Source organism: Sinohyriopsis cumingii, chromosome 1 (genome assembly GCF_028554795.1).
Source record: "Sinohyriopsis cumingii isolate HCF-2022 chromosome 1, ASM2855479v2, whole genome shotgun sequence".
NCBI classification, from domain to species: Eukaryota; Metazoa; Mollusca; class Bivalvia; order Unionida; family Unionidae; genus Sinohyriopsis; species Sinohyriopsis cumingii.
In genome coordinates this window covers 129,031,616-129,055,752 of record NC_142961.1, presented here as the reverse complement: position 1 = coordinate 129,055,752, position 24,137 = coordinate 129,031,616, and the positions used below count along the sequence as shown (strand labels likewise).

Genomic DNA, 24,137 nt, shown 5'->3' with positions numbered 1-24,137 from the left:
AATTCGTCAGAACTTCCTTCGTAGGTGGACTCTATATCCTAGAGATAATACAGCAATGAAATGTTAATTTATAAAGAGTGGACTTAATGGCCAAAATGTAAACGTTCGATGTAATCTTAAAGCTTGCGTTATGTTCGACTCTCTTTAATTAGTCTGGAATTTCTCTAAATCGTCTATACGAGTTTTATTTAAAGTGTTTCTGCTATCAGAATGGGGTTATAATTTTTTTACCGTATAAGAGGTAGTGAAATCAAAATCCTCTAAGTAAGGGTTCCATAAATACAAACTATTAATACCGTTTATTGCGTCTTTTTCATAGCCGGTACCCCCTAAGGCGCAATGTTAATTTAACTGTTTACGCCACAACTTCACAACTGCATGGTTTCCCCTTATTACATTTCCGTAATGTAGCGGTAGTATTTCACGCCTTGAAAATATACAGCTCAAACATCAAGATCCTCTAAGTAAGGATCCCATTAGTAAAGCTATTGAAACAGTTTATTAACATTTGCGTGTTGTTTTTTTCATACCCGGTACCCCCCTAAGACGCCCCTTATTTTGTTGTTTACTCCACGGCTTCAGAACTACACTTATTCCATTTCCGAAACGTATCGGTAGTATTTGACGCCTTGAAAATATCCTACTCATGTACCCTATACAGGAAAATGTTTTACCTGCTATACCTCAGGCCAGCCAAATCATGCATTTTAGCCTCATTTCACCTGCAACCTTGCGCCATATCTACCACCATAGGAACCACACTAGCCGTCTCCATGACAAAGGCACCATCCCTTCTCAATTACTCTATTGTACAATTTACCAGTCACCCATCACGTATATTGCACATAGACTCACATAATTTTTCCACACAGTTAGGTTTTAATAGGGACTACTCAGACCCAGGGACACTTATGGGACTCTGACCTGAGCTAACTATAACATTAAACCATGCCATGCTGGAATCTCAACAAGAATGCAGTCTGTGACGTTTTCTTTTAGTAATTAGCTAATAAGTCGGGCTGATGACACCGACTTCCAAAAATCAACCAAGTGAGCACTTACATCTATGATATCCTTATAATGTAGAGCTTTATGCATATGGCTGATACCTCAAATTCATTACAAGATGGGTATATGTGAAAAGTGTATAAAGAGGGGACGTATTAGCTCAAATGTAAACGTAATATAAAGTCTTACGTCATACGTTGTGCTCGACTAAACATATCTAGCCGAGAATGTCTCGAAATAGGCTCGACGTCTTTTCATCAACATTCCTTCTTCTTTATTTACATAATATCCGAGAGGCGTTGGAATCAAACTCCTATTGGAAAAGGTTCGATTAGTGCAAACGTTTGATACAGTCTATGAACATTTTATTGTTTTCATACCCGGTACCCATCGTTGTGCCCTATCGACGATATTCGTCAGGACTTCCTTAGTAGTGGACTCTTTCGCACAGAGATAAAATAGCAAACAAGGTCAATTGTCAGAACTCTCTAAAGAGGAGACGTACGGGCCCAACTATGAACGTTATTTAAAATATTCTGGTTGCATGTGTTGTGCTCGACCTCTTTCATCTAACCGCAAATTCGTCAATATCGTCTCGACTAATTTTCTTCTATGGTTTCCTACTGTTGGGAATGGTTACTGTCTGTCAAACAGGGGATGAAATCAAAATTGTAAGAGTAAGGGTTCAAGCATCTCAAGGTTTGGTTGCAATATGTTCATAGATTACAACGGTTTTAAATATTGCTTGTATCCGTAAAGACCCTCATAGTTTTCCCCTTGCACTAGACAAACGACGTCAAAAATGTTTATGGGAGTCAAATATATATCTGTTTAGAAGATATCGTACAATAATAAATGCCAAGATCATTTTAGTGATGAATCGTAGAAACGTGATATGGACTGAAGAGATAGTCTGCTAATGGGCTTTGTTACACCTATCATATATTATTCTCTGGATACCAAGAAATCGGGTCGACAAATTTCCTTTAAACTTTTCATACAGTTGGAAGAGATCCATAACTAGCTATTCCCCGAGATGCGTTGAAATAGATATATTCCAGCTAGGGGTTCAATAATTACAATCTATTCAATCGATCCAAATTGTGCGTCTTTTTCATACCCGGTGCCAATAGGTTGCCACTTTCTTTCGCTGATCCCTCTCGATGAGATAAAATGTCAGTAAAATGTCCATGTCAAAACTATTTAACGAGGAGACGTATAGGACCACATGCATAAGTAAAATATATCTTCTTGCCACATATGATGTGTTTCGCCAATAGCGTGATAACACGAATATATATATATATATATATATATATATATATATATATATATATATATATATATATATATATACAGTCTTTCAACTGCAGGCCTTTAGATCAATTATGAATTTATACTCATTCATTAATCATAAATGTCATTTGACAATAACGATAAAAATTATTCATAGTCCGTGTTCTGTAAATAAAATAAAAATGGTACACACTTTCATCGGAATACATTATTTTTTCCATTTCCCTCTGCCTCTCGAGCGTAAGAGACAAAATAAACAAACATATGGAGTGAGAGAGAAAAACATATTGCATTTAAGGAAAACAATAAAACTGAACCTGTACCAGGTAACCTACAGTAATCTGGTTCATTGTCACGGTAATTTTACACTTTCATTGGCATATATGTACGGTGTGCATAATATCAATGAAACATAGTTGCAAGACCCATTATACACTAGGCCTATGTTTTAAATTTGTCGGTTACGAGACACACCTAATGTAGCTTATTTAATGTTTGATTGTTGTTGTTTCTTATAACTATTATAATGTTTTAAACATCGATGTATAGTTCTTAAATATATAAATATCCAAATGGTACTCCTGCCCCACATCTCTCTCTCTCTCTCTCTCTCTCTCTCTCTCTGGATTATCGTAGCAATATTGCGAACATAATAACTTGGCTTTGTATTACACGTTTTGCATGTTCTGCCAGTTATACAATTTCACAGGCCTCTGTAGACTATGTATCGCATAACTATTTGTGACCGTAGTCTTGAGATGATACAAAATTGTTTAGAGCAGCAGAACTTTGGGACCATATGCAAAACAGTCAATGGCTACGACACAGCAACGGGAATGAGACCTCATATCTAAGTTAATTGCACCGGGAGCGTTGAATAATGGCATTATATGTCAGAGTCTAACATTTCAGAGTTTCAAATCGATGAGTAATTAGAAGGTCTGAAAAACTTGTGTCATGTGCGAAGCTATATATGGGTCTAAGATTACAGTTACGTTTGGGTGGTCTCTGCTTGGTCTTTACACAACGGTTTTGAGACACATTCAGCCCAGAATTGGTCACATTTATCTTGCAAGTAATTTGAAAGACATTTATCTCTAGTTTTCTATGACGATCATCAGCAGCTGCGTCTATGTTAGATAGGTCAAGTGCTAGCACGTTTTGCAGTCAGCATTATACCCCATCATCAGGTTGAAAAATTAATTCACAAAGATGTATATCTCAAATGATTATGGGTGTGACATGTAACCAGTATAAATACCTCCGCGGAACGACAACACATTAATTTCGGGAACCAAATTCGGAACTGTTAACTGCCAACCACAGATAATCTAGCATTAACTGATACGGGTCACTATGGTTAAAAGACCCCGATACAGACTGCAATGGTTAAAAAAGGAAAACTGCGAGACAACTGAGATGAAAAACAAAACGTTTTAGGCGAGAACTAAACATGCGAACTCTAACGTATCCTTGCCCGAGCAGCCAAACTATGATATTTATTTTCCATGAAATCAAAAAACGGTTTAGTATGTGACTTACAGGCACCTGTAAAATATTTCAAGTACTTACACTGCATTTACTGATTTTACGACAGAGATAAAAGTGGAGTTATTGAGTACGATTCATGTTATGGCTCTTGCGTTACAGTTAGGTACGTTGCAGAGGTCCCTTGCTCGTTAGTGGACGGTGAGAAGATGTAAATTTGTCCTTGTAAGCTGGAACTTTCAAAACAGTGAAAAACAAGATATGTGCTAGCTTGTTAGGGCATATAACACATACATACAAATGTTGCGGCGATATATTACTGGTATTGCCTGGCAGTTATCGAAACTGCTGGCAGATAAAGTCTCCCTTCATGCTGCCATGGAATGGATACACAAGGTTGATGTAAGGCAGATTAACCCTTGGCACATCATAAACAGCCATGACTTAGATTTGACTTTTCAAAAAAATACTATGTGCATTAGGCCAATCTCTTTATTCTATCACAGAAATGATCTGATCATACTTGATATCTCAAGCCTTTAAAATGAGGATAAGCCCCAACGACAACATACATAGGAGGGGGCAGCTGAAGTGCACCAAGGTATTACCGGTCGATACCCAGTCGTGAATTAATGGGCGCAGTATTGAAACGTTTGACTAAACACAACGTGCCGGTAAGGTATTTTCCGTTCGCTGAAAGTAGCTCGAAGATTCAACCGTATTCTGAGCGAGCGGTTGGTCTGGCATCAGTACCCCAGGGAGATGCTGTTTTCAGTCAAAAGAGACTGCAAAGCGCGGCACTAAGTGGGAGCTCCGAAAGGTAGGCTGACATGGCTCACATGATAAAACCAGACTCGCGATGCCATTCATGCTTCGTATATATGGTCTACACCTACAACTGCATAATAAAAGTTGTATATTAGGAACTTGATGTTTAAACTTCAAGGATGGTTATTCATAAATGTTGCATAATATCGCTCGAAACGCTAGGTTGGTCTCCCGGATTAGCAAATTGCTATATTTAAACCGTCTCAACATCCATCCGAATCCTCTTCCGCAGGTTTTATGTGATCTAAGACAGACATCAGTGGCCATAAAAATGGCATCAAAACTCCAACCTAGGGATTGTCAAATCATTTTGGCTGGTAGAATCACATCCCCATTCACATAAATGGCGTGATAAACTTTACGTTTTGATGGAATAATCGCTTCATTCATGGTATTTGCATGCTCATTATCGTTCTGACATGCGCGAAAGAACATGCGGTAAAGGTTTTCACTAGTCATGCATTTCGCCGTATTAGAATGTGAATCCCTGACATTGTAAAGCAACTAGGTAGAGATAAGGCACTTGGGTGAGAATCTCGTGCCACAGCAACTGAAAATCATAAACTTAATTCAGATGCCGCAATGGTTCGTTAATCTATTGTACATAATTATGTTCCTATGGGGTTCATAAATCCTGCTGACCCAACGTTCAGCCTCGTCCTAACGGTAGAGATAAATATACCTAAAAATGGAATAGAAACATCTCCTATAAATAAACTCATAGAACAACTTTAACAGTGACAGCCGGATTTTATAGACATTATACAACGCAGCAATGAGATCAAGCGATTTGTTAATCAAGGTAATGCGGTCAAACATACGTGTATTTAAAATTGTATGATTAAATGCTTTGAATTATTGTCTATTCCGTTAGCTCTATACAACGAAGACAAAAGTGGTGATCAGTTATCACCAGAACGAACTTGACCTTGCAACGAATAACGTCCTGTGAAGGTAACGATATTGCCAAGATCGAGCGCCTATATATTGCGAAAATAAATACCGTCTACGTATACGCGGAAAACGACAAAGAGTATTCTTACCGAAGATGGAAAACGCAAGGACCATTCAAGTTTTTCATAAGCATTATCCCCGGGTATGTGTTCCATGCATGACAATCCAGGTTCAAAAGCTTTCACAATTCGAGTTTTAGGGCCTACAGCAGTACTATAGTTGAAAGCAAAGCAGAATAATGTTTTGACCATGTGACATGTGACTTTTAGTATCTATTCATCCACAATGATTAGTATCCTATGAGCCAATAAAGACCGTCGGCGTAACTGGAAGATATAAGAGAGGTAATATGCAAGCCCGAGCGATAGTGATGAGTGGAAAACAAAAATATATGCTTTGAAATTATACCAAAAAGGATGGAAAATTAACGTGAAATATGAGTTAACTGTATTCTAATTTTTGACCATTTACAACCGCCAAAAAAAGCACTGTAAACGTTAGAATATTTTCTTTGTACAGCTGTTGACTATTAATTGACTCTTACAGTTTCATCTGCTATTAAATGTTCGCCTCAGCAGTCTTATAGCATAAAAGGCACATCAGCCTTATTCTAGCACTTTCAAATCATAATCTGACACAACCTGCCGGAATCAAATGTCAAAAGACTCACCAGAAACCCTTAGCTCTCTTCAATTTCAACCATTGCAGGAGGAAAGGTCATGTTATTTCTAAGTGGGACGTATTTAAAAAGAAGAGGCATACAAATACAGCTATTTCAAATGTTCTTATTTATAAGAGGTCAAGGTCACGGCGAATATATCCGAATTAACATATCAATGGACACTAGTTTATCAGTTTTCTATTATCAGGAACTGTACCTTTATCTGAGAAGCCTTGTCCTGGTGAAGGTGTTCTTATTCATGAGCAGAGTTCGTCTTTCTTAATGTTATTCTGTACTGTGTAAATTGTGTCAGGACCATTGACAGTCGGAACAGAGAAGTCTTTACACACTGAAAGTATACATTTATTGCTAAGCAATGACCAAGCTGTAGTTAATCTTCCTGTATCTGGCAAGCCATTTTGGATCTGAAAATTGATTATATTGAAGATGAAATCCCTCATTTATTCCCTACAGGTGCAGCTATGAAGCTGTAGCAATAATATTCCTTTTCATAATTATGGTGATCAGTAAATGAGACATTTTGTTCATGAGGCATTTGATGAGATCACATTTGCTTTTGGTATTGACCAATAAAGAAATATAAATAATAGTCATCCTCTTTTGACTGTTCATTCTATCTCACTGAATCATGTTATCAAGCGCCAGTCACTCATTGTCGAACAGAGACACTAGCTTGAGTTATCATGTTTGTTTCAAAGGGATATTAGTGAAATTGAATCCAAGCATGTACAAGTTTATTAGTTTGTTAAAAATGGTTTCCTTTTGAGAGAATGAGACCACAAGAGGTACCCGATCGTTACTAGAGATCAGTGAACTAACGAAGTGTGTTTCCTGAATCATAGTGGATTTTTTTACCAGCCCATGCGACTTATTTGTCTGATTATTTAGTAGTTGCCAAGAATTCCTGTAAGATCTTGAATCTTTTCTACAGGCCGAAAAACATAATTATTTTCCCTAAATACTTTAGACATAGTAACACTTGTCAAATCGTAAGAGAACCCAATTAGGATATACATAGGCTCACTTAAAAGCTATTCCGTCATTTTAAGAACCATTTAGCATGAACATGATAGACTGTGAATGTATCTTGTTTAAAGCCAAGTCAGATAAACAATAATGGGTGAATCGAAAAGATTTCCATAGCCAATTACTTTTGAGAAATGATGGACTAGAGAACAACTCTTCACATTTGACCTTTGCTAATCAGTTCAATTTGACCAAGAGTCGAAGATTTAATCTCTACTATTCATATGTCCCTGGAATTGAAGGGGGCTTTAGAAATATTTAATCCAACAGTTAAATAAACAAGATTAGGTTATATAGCTTTAATACAGGAAAATAGTGCGACGAAGGTGTTCATTTGCTGTTGTCTGCTGTTAATGTTAAATACTATTTTCCTTCCTAGCTGAAATTAATGTATGACAGAAATACAAAGGATGAATATTTTCAGTCTTTCTGATAGAGTTCCGGCTCTCTTGTCCATGCCTCAAAATCCTCTTCAGGAAAGTACTAGGGTTCTTTATAAAGTTCGAAAAAAAGAAAAGCATTTTGATATGTTATACAAGAATATTTATAGAGATATCTCTGATTAATAGATCATTCACATTAGTTATACCAGGCCCACACTGTGAGGATTTAAATGATCACATGCAATCGAAGCGTACTAGCTTTAGTATAACCAATATTCGTGATTAAAACTGTGTAATAATCCGGACCAGAGGCTTTCAGATCTGGAGCCATATGAAAGGAATGAAATAAACTGCTATTGCGTGAGCATGAGTACTTGTTTCGAGACATTCCATCACGAATAAATGAAATCTACAATGACGTTAAAATTCTAGATTTAAACACTTGTGAAACATAATCTTTACAGAATGTACTTTCCCATAAAAATCTTTTATACTTGAAATGCGGTATTTACTGGAAGGTAGGTTCATCGAAAGTACTGAAATAAACATATTTCTCTATGTATTCAAGTATCCAAATCACATACTACTTTCCGCATTTACATATACTTTCTAAACTGAACAGTGTTTCCAAGACAGCTTAATTTCCAATGACAGGCATCGATGACTGCACTGAGGAAAGTCAGACGTTTAGAACTAATTCTGATACCTTTTACTCACGAAAAGGGCAAAGGAAATATAGGAACTCTTAATACAAGATTGACTGTATCAATACCAAATGATGTCGATTCGTATAAAAGGTTATACTTCAACTTTCAATGTGATTGGCAAGTTGAAGGCTACATCTGAATCCCCAAGGTTTATTATTTATACCGCCTATATATTTTTGTCATTCATTTAGATAAGTTTTTGTGTACTTTCCCGTGTATAGAAGTACTATGTTGCTTTAATTTGCATATATTAGGCATGGTTCAAAAGATGCGGTCCGATATAATTTTAGCTAGATGCATTTTGACTATTATATTAAGGAATACATTATATAAATCTTTATTTTACTTTATGAGGAGAGGTGTTATATATATTCAATTTGTTACGTTAGTAGGGTTTTCTATAGGATTATATGCTAAGTATATATATATTGTGCAAGTGACCTTGGTCAATAATTGATTTGAATGAGTACCTTACTAGTGACATTTGTGTATGCAATGTAATACATAGCTAATATTTCTCTCTGATTATAGATGTAATGTTCATATCATTAGTTGTTCATTCAAAACAACATTGATATTCATATGGAACTCTAAATAATTGATTTGTGACACAGCGTTTTGGATTATTTAGACCTTTTTCACAATATTGACAAACATATGAATTTTCAAATATTATTTTTAATACTTTGTCTATATCCATGAAGCTGATTGCCTCTTTCAAATACAGTTTCAATATACAGCTGAAATGGCCAATGAGTTCATCTTAGAAGAGACTGGTGTCCTATTCATGCACATCATGACTTAGAAATTAAAGATAGTTCGTTATGAATACCCAGATAGGCAACACTGCATTTATCTTTATTAAAAAGGTAATTTATATTCCCAATCCTTTGCATTCATATAAACAATGCTATAAGGCATTGATTTTCAAATTGACTAGATAACATTTTTCTTCATGTAAGCGTGTAAACGTACAACAAACCCTTGAAAATACGTGCACAACATGTTTGAATGAATCTATTAAACACTGAAATCAATAAATCTACAGTCATGCAAAATGTTTAGCATTTACAACAAACATACAGTCCATACACAGGCAGAGTTTGTACACAGTGACATAGGCATAAACGCCTGTGCGCGTGCCTGCACATACACATACTCAAATCGAAGCACAGATATCAAGGACATCAACTAATTTTAAAAGTGATGTTCTCCAAAGGATACGATACTTTTGTACCAGAGGCGTGGTCAGCAATCAATGGGAACTTTTATAAATTGATGTGAAAGCAGGAAGCTGCTATGAGGTCCGATTGTGCTCAATTCTGACAATTCACATACACATATACAATACACATGCACACGTTTAAGTTACATATTTAGCAAAGACATATGATAATGAGACACAATTAGCAAATAAACACTGGCAAAGATGCCAAATGTAAACTCAAAAGTATATGTCGCCTCCAAACTATTCCTGGTATGGCCACCATACTAAGCATAGCTTCCTTATTTTTGTATGTATGATTTTTTTTCTGCCTATCTTTCTCAGACACATTGTTGAATTGCTGTCACAAAAATATACCTTTATACAACTAGGGCTGATAAACAACCCGAGGCCTGCCTTATATAGATATTATGATCTTTTATGATTCTAATTACTATTTACGCAATTTCTCTAGCAAAACGATCGTTTGAACTATCAATTGTACAAGGGGTCTTTGTGCTTAATGTTTGAAGAAAAGTTTTTGAACGGCTAATGAAAAAGTTAATGTAAACAACCATTTATAACCATGACAATGTTTATACATTGAACAGGCAACGATGATTGGCTTAATGGATATAAATTGTTGGGACGAAGCAACAAAGGAACCTATGATATTATCAACACTCCGACCTATAAAACAGGACTTATCGTGATATCCGTGTCACCTGTCAAAGAGTTCGACGAAATTATGATACAACTGAACGGTACCAATCGTGGGATATGCCTTTGTGAAGTTCAGATTGTTGCTAGTAAGTTCTTCTATATGTTGTGGTCTTCGTTTGAACGTTCTGCTTCCTCTTGAAACTGATTTAAATCTCAAAAGAATACAAACGTTATTCAACAGTAAATTATTTAAACCAACTGCTATATAAATATAAATCCACCCATATCGTGCAGTTGATCATGCTTAGATTATGACAGTCATGAATGTACTAGCTAAACTGATACTGATCAAAGTATGTGTCACGAAGATTTAAAGAAAAGGCAGAGACTAGATAGTATAAACGGACTTAGTTCAGCTGATTACTTCTGCTCTCTTTCTTGTTTTGTGTTTGGTTTTATTGCATTCAGTTATGGTTTCGATTTATGTTTTTGATGCAGTGATTTGTTGTATGTCGGTTCCATATAATTTGACTGCGACATTAAGACACTGACAACACGTGATGCGCATTTTCCGTTGATGTCTTATTAGTATGAGTGAGTCATCTTTGCAATCATGGTGGACCGCTCATGCGGCATAGTAGTTAGAGCGTCCGACTGGGATGAGGGAGGTCGTCGCATCACTATAAATTGCCACAATATAGATATCGTAGCGATATGAGTGAAAAAAGGTTAAAGCTACGTTACAAATCCATCTCACACACACAATCGCGCATTCGTGATGTCGCATATGTCACATTAAGTATAACCCGGTATCATCAACATCGCAAATATGCTTTATTGAAGAGACCTGCAAAGAACATTCTAGGACATTTTGACATGTCTTTTTTGCTCGTTTTTGGAAGTATATCCATGAATTCATCATTGTTTCGATTATTGTGTATCGTTCATAACGAATGTAAATTGTCTGTCGTTGGGATAACGACTATACGGCTAAAATTGGAACTTTCTTTATTCAGAAATGCATGTCTCAACAGCTCTTCAAGTAACATAATTCCCTCTCTTCTCAATGAATAAACATAACGATTTCTTTGAAAAACAAACTTATATCAACAAAATAGTCATGAACATTGCATATGGTTAAGAAAAAGTGATGAAGTATCCATTATAAGGTGCAAGCGTGCATAAGTTTGCTTTCACTCAATAGACCTTATCATCATGTAAAATTTACCATTTCTAGAAATGTAGCTGCGATGGTGAAAACAATTTATTGTACATTGGTTTCCCATGTAAAAGTTGCTGAGTTACTGAATCGATTAGAAAAGTGATATTCTTTATAGTAGATATAGTTTTAGCTTATCGAGCACGTAAAAGAAATGTACGTTTGAGTAGCATATGTGTACTATTTTAATGGTTAAAAGAAATTTCTCCTTATTTAAACGCATGTTTTAATAGATTCTTATGTTTCTGCTTCAATTTGCAAAAGCCATAATGTGCTATAATATTCTACTTACCACGCAGAGGTTTAGTTCTGATACATACAAACCTAAAACTGGAGGAAACGGATCATGCAATTATATTCAGTCATAGACTGTTTTCATGCATAAAAACTTAACGGATCGGCATCAGTACAAAATATCGATTACAACCAATGGGATGCTATATTAGGACATTTTTTACTTAAGTAGTTCCGATCTGCAATTTAAGATAATACATTTTTCTTTCAAAGCTGTAAAAGAAAATGATATGGTATAAATTAACTGATATAACATAGATGAATTAATAAGTAATGAATATAATGAGCAAACTGTTTAAAACGTGTTTTATACTTAAATACTCAATTGAGTAAAGTTTAGTCATACATTTCCCACTTGACTTCTGTTCGGTTGCTGAAACAAATGTTGCCTACTGGAGACTGTCCAACGATAACTACAAAACCTTGTATGCATAGTAAGAAATTCAATTTGAGTTGTAAATAAAATGCTACCACTGCCTTATTTTTCAGATTATTCTAGAAACAAGTTAATGGGAAATAAATTACATGTAGCAATTCCATGTCTGTCTTGTTTCTCGGTTGAGAAACAAATTATTCATTCCTGTTGCTAGATTATTCCATGTAGTAATTTGTTCAGTTGCATTAGTATTAAGATATAATTGAGATAATTAACTTATTTAGATTATTCTTTGGAATAACACATTGTTTTGGAACTACTGTAAAGTTCAAGGACATTGATGACTGCACCAATGCAACATCAGGGCATTGTGGAATAGTGTAAGTCATTCAGCACCTTATATACTTCTCGACTTGTGATACGACATTATTTATTATTTGGGATTTAATCTGAAATACAGAATATGTCGTAATAGAAACTGGGGGCACGTCTAGGATCACAACTTCGTTAAAATGATCAAAGTTAATAAAACAGTCAATGCAGTATAAATTGACTTTCTTACGTAATTTCAATGTCCCTGACAAATATTTTAATTGCACACATTTCAGCATTCCTTAATGAAACCAGCAGGTATTCATAGTGGCATCTAGTGTAATTAACTTTGATTAAGTCGATACTCTTTGATCGCTATAGTCTAGTAAAATAATTTGCTTGAGCTTGGCCTTTATTATGATCTCTCTTAAGCGAAATCTTATTTGACAAGGAATAAAGGATATTTTGTTGGAAAGAAACATGTGGATGCCTATACTTTGGATTTGATCTGCATGTCTTTTTTCTGCTTCTGTTTGTCATTGATTGGTAGAGAAATTTCATTAAAAGCAACACAGTTCAAACAACAAATACAAAATAACGGAAAATAAACGCAAACACAAGGGAATTACACACAGATGCAGAAGGATAGAGAGGGTTAATATGATATGCAATATAAATTAACATACATCGAGCTCGCATAAGGAGAACAAAACACTTGAAACAGGTTTAGATTAATTTTATGTTTACCAGACATATTAGATTAGTTCCTCCTTTAAACGAAACAGAACTAGATTGTTGGAAACGTGAAATAGCCAAAATGACCATGCTATTACGACGTGGACATTCTGGTAATGGTCGTGAAGTGTACATTTCATAGTCGGGACTATACTGACTGAACGATTATCAAGTTCACTTTCTCAACATATCCAATAAACATATTTTCATGCCAAGGTTGCTTCTGTTTGGTCGCCTCCTAGGACTATTGATTTGTTATTTTAGTATTAATCTTAATCGTTTACTTAATTTGATATCCATTTCAGTCCATAGTTCTTACCCTATGTATGATTTTCAGGAATTGACAAGAGATGCAGAATTCTATCACCAGGCTAAAAGTCTTTTCTAGTGTATTTGTGTCGTACCTTAATTTCATTTTTACTGAGTAGAATGTGGATTTGTTCTTGGTTCTTCATGAACATTTAACACATTGTATTTAAATTTAAAGACATAATCAAGAAGAGTAATCTCTGATTTTCGATTAAAGTAAGTTTTGATTTTAAAATATTATCGGCAGTATTTCTAAAACAAACTCACAAAGACTATCACTTAATCATGCTTGAACTGATTACCTAACAGCAACCAACAGGAACTGAAGACCCTCATCCAACTCATTTCCTGTGTCAAAGCAATATCACAGAATCATATGCTTCGACGTGTAATGAAATCGTTCAAAAGCCATTAACTCTAAGTGTAATACGAAGAAGACCAAACTGCTGGATTCCTAACTCATGTCTAACTTGATAGAATCGTATATAAATGCAATTTGACCCAACATTGTACTGCATAGATTTGGGAAGGCCATGCATATTTTAAAGAAAACGTTATCAAAGCTTTAACCATGGTAAATAATCCTCATCAATTACGTTTTGCATCGATCTTGGGTAAGCGACCAACACGGTCTAATTTAACTTGCCGAATGGTTTGTAAAATGGAGGAATATGTTGCAAATTCACCTATGCATCCTGATTGGATTTCATTGTTTTATGACAAGTCGGAAAATATTTACATCATTAAAAAAGATTACGTTTAGCTTTCGGTCAATATATAATATTTTCGATCTTGTGATAAGTCTTATCGACTTACTAATGACCAGAAAGCATAGTTTCGTGTTTAGACAATGAATATATTGTCTACATGACTTAGAATAACAACTCTCCACCCGAGAGTACCATAGGTGGTACCCAATATGTTACATGAAACCTTTCTTTTTCATAAAACAAGAAGCTGATGCTTGGCTTTATTTTTGATAATAGATCTCTAAAACATTTCAACACTAGATCTCTGAATCAAACATGATCTCCCAGGTTCTTGTTAATGAAAGATAACGAAATATTGTTTTGTTTATTTATTTGAACTTTTTGTTAGTTTTTTAAAAAAAAACTGTTTTATATGATATTGCAAATTGTCAAAAATTTACCTGATTGACCTTTTATATCAACAAAATGTATTTCATTTTATGTCAACAACTAATGCAAAACTAAATTATTACCTATGTGTATAGGCTTATTACAGGGATCTCTTTCATAATAGAAGAAGTAAAAAGTTCATTTGAGTCAGGGTTTTGGATATTTCTAGAAGCATTTTACAGGTTATGGTTTTAATTTTGTAAACATCAGGATCATTCCAGAAGGTTATTTTCCATTAGCTTATGTTTTGTTTTAGAAAATGCTAATTGTCATCTCAGGTCAAGTAGAGAATTGGATAAGCTTGTAATTTTGATGACTTAGCCATTCGTGGTTTAACGTCTAGCATTTTAAGTTTTATTATATCTTTTGACCAGCTGGAATCTTCTTGGTTCAAATTATTGAATTTAAATGATTCATTTCTCTGGAAATAAAAAGTGTTCTGATAAAGGTTACATATAGAGAAATTCACTGGAATTTACACTTAATTCAAATCTGGAATTATATCACTATGATTCGAAGAAAGTCTTGACACATCAACAATTCAAAAGCAATCACGAACACGACATCGACTTTTGTTCTCCAAATTGTTCTGTACTTTTACTACATTGTATTCAGGACTTCAAGTTACTAGGACTTGGTTCTGTAATTCTTGAACTATTTCGGGATTTAATTCGCAATAAAGTAATTTTTCAGTTTGTATTCTAGCAAAATAAATTATTTGTTAAATTTACTGAGCTTGTTGTCTTTCACTCTTCTCTGTTACTTATTTTAAAAGTACAGAATCGAAACAAACAAATCGACGCTCGTCCTTGGGATGTGAATTTTGCTAAAATATTTCGGAAAACATTGTTTTTTTAAATTTAAATTCCCCTAGTTTCGTTATTTTAAAATCGCAGATATTATTTCATACTTTTGAATTATCTAGTGAACTCAACATGGTTTCTGCAATGTCATCTAAAATGGAGATTTTTAATTACAATTTAAACCAGGAACATTTGGACTCCTTCAAAAAAGATGAATTGCTTCAGCTTGCCAGATCTTTCTGAGGCAAATGCTTCTTTAACGATGCAAGAAATAACAAATGTATTTGTTCAATATTTGGTGGAAAAGAATATTTTGGATAATGGTGCTATGGATTTGGTTAGTAAGTCTGTATCAGTGCCTAAGAAAAAGGTACAGTAATTAACATTGAAATAAAAGAGGGAATTAGAGTTAATAAAGCATGAGCTTCGAAAAGAGAAAGCAGAGAAACAAATGCAAATGCAATTATATAAAGAGGACAGAGGGCGGAAATGGAATCAGAGAAAGAGTAGTGAGAGACACATGAATATGCAAATGCAACAAGTAAAGTAAGACTGATACTTGCATAGAAAAAAGCGAAGGAAGAAAGGCAATTGAAAATTGAATTAACGAATTAAGGTAAGCACAGGAAATTTCTCACCATTTTTGATGTTTTAAAAATATGAGGTTAGTGTCGCCTTCTCAGGGAAAAGACATAGATGAATATATTTGTCCATTTTGAGAAAATAACTGAAATTATGAACTGGCCAAGAGAGATCTGGTCTCTGTTATTACAATGTGTACTTACAGGTAAAGCTCATCATATTTAAATGTCACTGTCACTACAGCAGAGTGCTGATTATGATGTGACTAAGGAATATATATCGAAGGGTAATGATATGGTACTTGAGACTTAACGACAAGCTTTAGGAATTTTCGAAAATCAACTGACCAGGCATTTGTCGAATTTGTATGAGAACAAGCACGACAATTTTATAGGTGATACTCTTCAAAAAGGGTAATACAGATTACGATACTCTCAGACAATTCAAATGAATTGAACAATTCAAGAACTGGTTCCATAGTGACATTAGGATTTATAATTGGTCGACAATGATGCTCATAGTGCCTCCCAGTGTTCCATAGATCACGACATTTCTTATGTAAGTAAGTCTTCTATTCATAAGTCGTCTAGTAAAATATATTTCAGCCTAAAATGAGCACTTCTAAATCTCTATCTGTCACAACTTGTAGAAATTAGGTTTCTGATAAGATTGATCAGAAATCCTTATCTCCTCCTACGTGTTCCTATTTTAAGCCGAAAGGACATTATTTCCGACTGCTACAAATTGAACAATAAGCAACAGAATCAAGAAAGACCTATCACAAATGCTCTTATTTCTAAGACGTCAAGGTCACGTTCATTTATTGAAACCAATACATATGTTGCGTCGAATAAACCCACGTCACATCTTATTATGACAAATTATGAACCATTCACGTCAAAGGGTTCTATATCACAAATGGATGATTACGTTAATTATAACCATGTTAACACTTTAAGGGACACAGGAGCATATCAGTCTTTTATCATCAGGTACTTTGCCTGTTTATGAGAAGTCCTCTTTTATTGATAGCGTTCTCATTCAAGGGGTGGAGTGTCGCTTTGTTAATATTCATCTCCACTGTGTAAATTGGTCATCAGGCTTAGTTTCATCAGACGCGTGATATATGTAACCGTGTCGTCTTTACTTATAGAGGGTGTTCATTTATTCCAGACAATGAAGACTTAGTCTCAGGACCCTTTCGTCTTTACCCATTGGGGTGTTCATTTTTTAACAATAATACTCTAGCTGGAGATAAGGCTGTGGTTCATCTACTTGTTTGTATACGAAAGTCGATTATATTGAACAAGATATCTCTGATTTATACCCAACTTGTACAGTTACTAGAACTATGGCGAAGAAAGCCCTGGAGAATGGTGGTTGTCAGGAACGTATTCCTTCTCCTGACACATGCATTGGTGAGGATTGTCTTGAGGTCATCTTTACTTTTCTTTTGGATCAATCAACGTGCATAGATCACAGTGATTCTCTTTTAACTACTCATTCTCTTTATTCTAATCAGGGTGACAAACGACATTCACTTATCGTCGAAGAGAAAAATAATCCTGATTGCTCCTGTTTGTTTCAAAGAACCATTAGTTAAACTGAATCCACATAAGTTTCTGTGTGTTATTTCGTTAACAATGGGACTCGTATTACATAATTGAGACCACCTGTGGTACCTGCTGGTGACGAGTGGTCAGTGAACGATCAAAATATAGTTCAAAAATAGTACAGAGAGCAAATTCTTGGTCTAGTCCTTGAAAAACCTTCGGCTGGTCATCTAGGGATTAATAAGATTTTATCACAAGATCTCGAATCACTTCAATTGGCCAAAAATTAGACGTGATGTTTGTAAATTCTGAAGTTCTTGTCACAGTTGTCAAAAGGTATGAAACCCAATCAGAACATACCTAAGTCCCATCTGCAACCTATTCCTTCATTTGACGAACCATTTATCAGAATAATGATATACTGTGTCGGTCACTTACCTAAGACTAAGTCAGGTAAGCATTACTTGTTAAATGACAATGTGTGGGTCAGCAGGATTCCCAGAGGCTATCCCTTTGAGAAATATTAAATATAAAACAATAGTAAATGTTTGATACAGAATTTTACTCAATTTGGCCTTCCCAAAAATCTGTCCAATCTAACTGAGGGTCACATTTTATGTATGGAATTTTCTAGCAAGGTATGAACGAACTAGGCATCCAAAAATTATAATCTTCTCCCTATCACCATGAGAGCCAATGAGCTTTAGAAAGATTTACATCAAACTTTGAAACATATGATTCGATCATATTGGCTTGATACAGGTAAAGATTGGGATGAAGTGATTCATTTACTATTATTGTTGCTAGGGAATCAGTTCAAGAATCTTTATGATTCAGTTTATTTGAACTAGTGTTTGGACATTCTGTGAACATTGAAGTTGTTAAAATAATGAACATTCTTTCTAATTAAAATTCCGAAATTAATCTCTTTGATTATTTTTTCAATTTAAAGTTTATTTTCTCCAAGAATTGTGAGGCTGCACGAATTAATCAGCACTCGACTCAGTTAAAATGCAGTTAAGATATGATAAAAATACAAAGCATAGGAGTGTTCAACCTGGTGATAGGGTTCTAACTATCTTGCCCGTACCAAAAATTTCTCTTGAGGCCAAGTACTATGGTCCTTACACAGTTGAATAGAAGGTAAATTCTTTAAATTATATCATCATTTTTTTCCTGGGTGGCGAAAGCAAAAACAACTTTGCCACATAAATACGTTAAAGGAGTATGTTGAGAAAGATAGTCAGGTTAATGATGTAATTAATTTAGTTGTACCTGTTCGACCTATTGAGGATTTAAGCGAAATAATGCAATTGGACTGTATTGATACTGCAAAAACAAATCTTCAAAATTCAGAAATTATGAATAAGCTGGGTCAGAAAATTGAAAAAACAACAATGAAAGAATGAACTAAAGCAGTTTTTACTTGAGTATAAGCACTTGTTTTGAGATGCTCCGAGAAGAACAAATAAAATCAACCATTACGTTGAAATTGTACATTCCACACCTGTGAAACAATATCCCTACAGGACGAACCTTCTCAATTGGGAATGTTTGAAAACAGAAATTCAGTATTTGCTGGAGAATGATTGTGAATCCGGATAATAAGTTCTGCATGTGTACTGATCGTATAAAGTTGAACAGTGTGACTAAATTAGAATCAGTTCCATAACAAGAATTGATGACTGCATTGATAGAATTGAAAATGCAAAGCATGCTACCATATTTGACCTTCTGAAAGGATTTTGGCAAATTCCAGTGATGGAAACGGCAAAGGAAATTCCGGCATTCGTGACTCCAGATGAACTTTATCAATAAAATGTGATCTTGTGTGAGATGAAAGGTTCAACGTTTAATGAACATGATTACATCTGGTCTAGATAAATGTGATGCTTACATACATGATGTCATCATCTACAACGACACATAGTAAGATCAAATAGAGTCAATTTATTAAATTCTTTGACGGAGTCACGGATGCAAATTTTAGAATTAATTTATGAAAACGCGAGTTTTGACGTCTTTGTGTAACAGTTATATGACATATCGTTGGACATAGGCAGGTTAAACCTTTGAATTCCCTGCGCCTGTAAGAAAAAAAGCAATTTATGCGATTTTGGATACTATCGGAAATGCTGTTCCACGTTTTCCTTAATTGCTTAACCTCTGATAAATGTATTGAGCAAGAAAACAACGTTTCTTTGGTCTGAAAATGTCAGGTTCCTTTTGGTTAGTTAAATCCATACTTAAGAGTGCACCAGGTCTTACGAATCCATATTTCAGTCAATCATGTAAACTGTTTGTTGATGCAAGTGATGTTGGTGTTGGACCAGTATTGATTGAAGAAGACAAAAATGGTTTGGATCATCTAGCATGTTATTGTTCAAAACATTAAATAAGCGCAAGATAAATTATTTTAAAATGTAGGAATGTTTGGCTTTGATATTGACATTACATCATTTTGCATTCTACATTGGGTCAGCTCCTTCACCAATTATTGTGTTTAGTGATAACAACCCTCTTACGTTCATCAGCATGATGCCAAACAATACTCAGACATTATTAAAGCAGAGATTGATGATGCAGAAATATAGTATTGACATTAGGCAAATTAAGGGAATATGCAGATTAATATCAGATGCAGTTTTACGTCTTCATTATGTGTAAACTGATCGCTACTCTCAGCTAAGTATCTATCTTCATTGTATTTCAGACTTATTTGTCGCACTCAATTTATTTAAAGTAACTGACGATTACACTGTTTAAGAAATTATTACGAGACTTACAATATAAATTGTATGGTGACTTGCATGTACATTTTGTAACATCTTACAATTATAACGAGCGCACTGACAAATTATTATTAATATAAATTGGAGGTTAGCGATGCAAAAGGATACATGGAACCAAAATGAACAAGTAACCTTACAAAACCAAAATATCAATATATAGTTAAGTTGTTTCATACGAACTGAAACAAAAACTTGTAATGATTTATAACTGGAAAAATTATAAGCTATGTAATGTTATGTTCTGTTGTACTTTAGTTAAAAGGGCCGTAGCTTCAAAGACGGCTTCAACATATCATGCAGTCTTTGATGAAAATACACCAGACTGGTAATGACTTATATCTGCTTCAATGGCACAACACGCAACACAGATTTACTTAAAGGAAGACTTGATTGAGAGGAACATGATCCTCACATGACACTCACTGATCATGATGTGTATACATAACTCTCTCTCTCTCTCTCTCTCTCTCTCTCTATATATATATATATATATATATATATATATATATATGTGTGTGTGTGTGTGTGTGATAAGTGTCCTTTGCAAATCATTACATCTTTCAGCTATTACACATACAATATCTCAATTCATAACGACTAACAGTACATACGCATGTACTGAACGTATTGGTGGAGCATGTGCCTACAAAATAACAAAGATAAAGAAAAGCACGTGCACGTGGTATATATATATATATATATATATATATATATATATATATATATATATATATATATATATATATATATATATATATATCCTATTCGAATTTTGGAGACCTTGTTATTCTACGTCAGTACAGCATATTGTTTACAGATTATAACGAGTAACTGTCCCACAGTCATTTCGAGAAGTCAAAAGTAGACAAAGAAGAATGATTCCAAATAAAGCATAATACCTTTGCCAATAGATGCACATCCAGAAGATGAGAGCAAAAACGACAAAAAATCTCTTTAGGAGAATTTATGAATAGAGAAGCAGTAATTAGAGTGGAAGGTATTGGTATAAAATAAATAAACAGCCGACATTATATAATAAACTCTAAGAAGTATCTAACTTGGTAAAGCACCATATAGGTTATGACTTTCATATATCTATTAGTCAACAAATCAGTGATATCAAACCTAAGTTACATAATGTTCAATGAATAGAAACGATATAAAGTATAAGCACTTTAATGTTAGTGTTATATAAACTGGAGTAAATCGTAAGCTAATGATATAATGAAAAATGTGGACTTATGTATTATTCTTTAAATGCAAATCTATTGAAGTTGTCCAGTCTTGAATCTAGTTTCCATTTTCATTTGTAATAGGAGAGTATGGTAATCAACGGGTTTAAATAACGTGGTTTTGTTTTATGGAAGACACGTTGTTAACATGAAGTCTATAATATATAATTTTATTCTTGATCATAATCTGAATGTGTTAAAAATGATAAACTTGTGATATTTGCAAATAATTGTATCTTTCAGCTATTACATGTAACGTGTCTAAATTAAACCTGACCATGGCCACATACGCATGTAGTAAACTTATTGATAGCACGTGTGCTTACAACTCGATTTTGACGATTCACTGTAACACGGGTTATACGCTGTCCGGATATAATTCAAGTCAGTGCATTGGCACAGACCATTGGAGCAGGAGCATAGGAGTGTGTGCCCGTAAGCATAAAACAATAATATCGTATAAATTTAATTAGGATCAAAACAAACAAAAAATCGAACATATTTCCTAAGCAGCTGTATTTTTTGAAAAATGGTCAGTAAAATATGTACGTATATGAATGAATCTCCTCATCAACAAGAGGTGAAACGATTCATAGATATATAAATTCGTCGATACTTTAGCTGTAAGGATACACATAATCTATACAAAAATATACTTACCCTGTGCAAATTATTGTATTCTTCAGCAGTCATCAATAATTATTTTAGTTTGCCTTATTATTTTTAATAATTAGAATTCGTCTGAATCAGCATCTGCTCATTTTCATTAGCAAACATAATATATTACAATTGTGTTGATCATTCTGTTCTACATCAGTACAGCATATTGTTTACTAATTATAAATAGCAAATGACCCACAATCATTTCGAAAGGAAAAAAGATGACAAAGAGAAATGATTCCAAAATAGCATAATACCTTGGGCAAGAGGTGCACATCTGGAATATGCGTGCAAGAGACGACACATGTCTTTGTAGGAGACGTTATGATTACAGAAGCAGTAACTAGAGTGAGAGGGATTGATATAAAAAATAAACAGTCGACGTTCTATAATAAACTCTTAAGTATTATATAACTTGGTAAAGCAACATATATATTATGACATTCATATATGTATTAGTTAACAAATGAATGATATCAAATGTAAGTTACATTATGAGTAATGAATAGAAGGCATTACTTTAAAGAAATTTTAAGTACATTAATATTATTGTTATATAAAATGGAGCAAATCATAAGCTAATGCTATTATTAAAACTGTGGACTTCTGTATTGTTCTTTAAGTGCAACACTATTGACGTTTTCCATTCTCGAGTATAATATCCATTTTCATTTGTAATCGGACAGTTAACTATACTATGTTCGTTATGGTATATTAATGCATTTAAATGATGCAATTTTGTTCACATGAAGTCTATACAAATGATTTGTTTTCCTGGTTATCATCTAAAGTGTTTAAACAGATCAAATATTCTGAAGGTATATATATATATATATATATATATATATATATATATATATATATATATATATATATATATATATATATATATATATATATATATATATATATATATATATATATATATATATATATATATATATATATATATATATATATATATATATATATATATATATATCTTTGTAATAGGTATTATTTGCAAATCATTGTATCTTGCAGCGATTACATGCAACATATCTGAATTGAACCTGAAAATGGCTACGTACGTATGTAATGAACTTGTTTCTGGTACATGTGCTTACAACTCGACTTTGACGATTCAATGTAACACGGGTTATACACTGTCCGGATATAATTCAAGTCAGTGCATTGGCACAGACGACTGGAGCAGGATCATAGGAGTGTGTGTCCGTAAGCATAAAACCATAATTCCGTACAAATTTTGTCAGGATCAAAACAAACAAAACATCAAGCACACTTCCTAAGCAGCTGTATTTTTGAAAAATGGTCTATAAAATATGTACATATATGAATGTATCTATCTCCTCATCAGCTAGTGGTGAAACGATTCATAGATATATAGATTCGTCGATAATTTTGCGGTAAGGATACAGATAATCTGTACAAAAATCTGGATTCTGTATTGTTCTTTAAGTGCAACAGTTTTGACGTTTTCCATCCTCGATTATACTTTCCATTTTCATGTGTAATAGGATAGTTTACTATATTATATACGTTATAGTATTTTAATTCATCTAAATGATGCCGTTTTCTTTTATGGAATATATATTGTTCACATGAAGTCTATAAAAATGATTAGTAATTTGTATTCTTGACAGTCATATAAAAGTGTTTAAAATGATCAAATTCTGATGTATATATATATATATATATATATATATATATATAGAGAGAGAGAGAGAGAGAGAGAGAGAGAGAGAGATAAATATATATATATATGTGTGTGATATATATATATATATATATATATATATATATATATATATATATATATATATATATATATATATATATATATATATATATATATATATATATATATGCATGTATAGTGTTAATACCTGTTA

General features: G+C 33.8%; 1 protein-coding gene across 2 annotated transcripts in view; it reads left to right on the top strand.

Annotated features, from left to right (window-relative positions):
* Positions 1-24,137, top strand: part of LOC149807848 (uncharacterized) — a 97,227-nt gene that overhangs the window by 28,164 nt on the left and 44,926 nt on the right. Inside the window, exons 4-6 of one of the 2 annotated variants that reach the window (XM_089946815.1) lie at positions 10,188-10,385; positions 21,829-22,020; positions 23,269-23,460. In XM_089946815.1, coding sequence (XP_089802941.1) covers positions 10,188-10,385; positions 21,829-22,020; positions 23,269-23,460 — 582 coding nt within the window. The remainder of the gene's footprint in view (positions 1-10,187; positions 10,386-21,828; positions 22,021-23,268; positions 23,461-24,137) is intronic. The other variant, XM_089946876.1, reaches the window with a different exon arrangement.